Source organism: Hipposideros armiger, unplaced genomic scaffold, assembly GCF_001890085.2.
Source record: "Hipposideros armiger isolate ML-2016 unplaced genomic scaffold, ASM189008v1 scaffold_381, whole genome shotgun sequence".
NCBI lineage: Eukaryota > Metazoa > Chordata > Mammalia > Chiroptera > Hipposideridae > Hipposideros > Hipposideros armiger.
This window is the reverse complement of record NW_017731731.1, coordinates 452,791-455,121: the sequence shown is the minus strand read 5'-3', so window position 1 is coordinate 455,121 and position 2,331 is coordinate 452,791. Positions and strand designations below refer to the sequence as shown.

Genomic DNA, 2,331 nt, shown 5'->3' with positions numbered 1-2,331 from the left:
TAGACTGAAGAACAAAACGACAGCAACTTGTCTGTTCCCCTTCCCCCAATTCCCCAGCACTGTTCCCATCCCCCCAATTCCCCAATAAAAATCTAAAAAAAAACAAACAAAAAACGGCCAGCGACCGTACACCCCTCACATTTGTTGATCCCACTACACCTGCTTCTCCGCCCAGTCTTTTGGCTCCCGCCTGGCGCCTCTTCTCTCTCTACCCGTCTACAGTGTGTTCTTCCCAGCGCCCCATTCCTGGCTCGGAGACACTTGGGGGCGCGTACTTGGCCTCTCCCGCTGCCAGCACCCACCCCGTCTTTTCCCAGGGTGTCTCCACCCTGTTCGCCCACTCTTTGTGCATCGCTGGTGGAAACCCCACCACCACCATCACCACCTAACCCCTCCCTCCCCCCCGGTGTTAGATTTCAAGCCCGGCTGCTGCACGTCTCTGCACATCTTTACAAACTTGATCCTCGCCCCCAGCCTGACCGAGAAAGCCTTGTGGTTCCCGCTTAACTTCCTCAGTCGCCACCTGGCCCTGTTTCTTCTCCCTCCCGAGCCCTGTGCGGCCCGGGAGCCCATCCCGCCCTGGCCCGTGCTCCACCGACCCGGCCCGCAGTCTCGCCGCGCCGCCGGGCCCACCTGAGCAGACGCGCTGCACCTTGAGCCGCGCGTTGTAGACCCGGGTCACCTGCACCGTGAGCTCCTCCAGCTCCGTGTTCCCCGGGGCCTGCATCAGGAACTGGCTCTGGTCCCCCCGCTTCACGTGCAGCAGAACCATGGCGGCACCAGAGGCCCCGCCGAGGCGGCGAGAAGGCCCGGGATGCGCGGCCCGCAGAAACCCGAGGGGCGAGCAGCCACAGCCGACCGCCGGTTAGAAGCCGGAACCCACGGCTCCTGCGCCTGCGGTGCGGGGGTAAACGGCACTCGCTTCCGGAAGTGACTGTTGCCAGGAGCAACAGAGAAACACGGAGTCTGAGGAGCCACTAGCTCAAGGTTTCAATCGGAGAGTGGGCAGCTATGGTGCGCGGAGAGCCGGCAATCCGTTCCCGGGAGCAGGTGCTGCCCGCTAACAATCCACACGGTCGGAGAAGGCCGTTTGTCGCGGCCTGCGCCTACCCAGCCGGACTCGCCCAGCTCCGCTCCCGGAAGTAACCGTTGTCCGGGCAACCCTCAAACACACATCCCGCCGTGAGAGGGGAGCGCGGATCGCCCAGTGCGCTCTCCTGGGGCCCGAGATTCCACCCTGGGGAGATGGGTGGGCTGGGAGAGAAGTTGCCAGGTCGGGAATGGTGGGGTGGTGAGCACCCACAGGCGCCGAACACCACAGCAGCGTATCCACCGCCGCTCCAAGCGTCAGCGGCGTTCCCGCTGCCGTAAGTCTCCACTTCCGCAAACGCCTGCTGATGCTTCCGGTCTGGAAAAGTTTGGGGGAGGTGAGCTCGGAGAGCCGAACCCTGCAGTCGGGGCTGCTCTGCTTTGTCTTCACGGAGGAGCCAGGGAAAGGGTCCGCACTACTATGTGCGGGCTGATTCGCATTCGTATATCCAGGGTAGCTCAAGCGGCTCCCACCGGAGCGACCCTCCCCAGACTGTCCAGCCGGGTCAGGCGCTGTTTCTTCCAGGCGCCGGTGACACGGGGACAGATCCTGGGTGACTGTTGTCATGGAGCTTATATTCCAGTGTACGTGACAAAGAGAAAACAAAACAAACAAACAAGGCAAATTCAAATAGAGGAATAAAGAAAACAAAGCAGGGTAATTGGCTTTTTAGATTGGATGGTCAGAGACTGCCTTAAGGAGTAGCATTTGCACTGAGCCCTTGATGACAAGGCGCTAGTAAAGCCAAGGCTCTACCCTCTATCTGGTTGGGAGGACCACTGCCCAATATGCATTGATTTGAATATTACAAGCACCGCTACTTTGTATTCCTGGAACTTTGGCTCTCTCCATTGAATCTGCATCCCTGGGGTTCCTGAAGCAGAGTGGAGAAAGTGTAACAGTAGCCCTGGAAATATCCAAAGTCAATCCAGGGCCTCATATGAAGACTGTTAGACTGATGCTGCACAGAAGGGGGGTGGAGCCCAGAAAGAGGTGTTTTCATCTCATGTACTGCTAGGGCAGGGGTCACCCAGGGCCTGGAACATGTAGTACTGGTCAGGCTGGCAAATGTCTCTCCCCAGAGGGACAAAGGGGCCTACTGTGTTGTCTTAGCTCCTGACTGCTAGCCTATGGTCTTATGGTTACCGTATTTGCCGGCGTATAAGACGACTGGGCGTATAAGACGACCCCCTAACATTTCCACTCAAAATACAGAGTTTGTTATATACTCGCCGTATAAG

General features: G+C 58.6%; 1 protein-coding gene across 2 annotated transcripts in view; it reads right to left on the bottom strand.

Moving 5' to 3' along the window:
• CFAP298 (cilia and flagella associated protein 298) overlaps positions 1 to 959 on the bottom strand; it is a 12,519-nt gene extending 11,560 nt beyond the window's left edge. The window contains exon 1 of one of the 2 annotated variants that reach the window (XM_019662808.1): positions 634 to 959. In XM_019662808.1, the coding sequence (XP_019518353.1) occupies positions 634 to 772 (139 nt within the window). In that variant the 5' untranslated portion in view covers positions 773 to 959. The remainder of the gene's footprint in view (positions 1 to 633) is intronic. The other variant, XM_019662806.1, reaches the window with a different exon arrangement.
• Between the last annotated feature and the right edge of the window lie 1,372 nt (positions 960 to 2,331).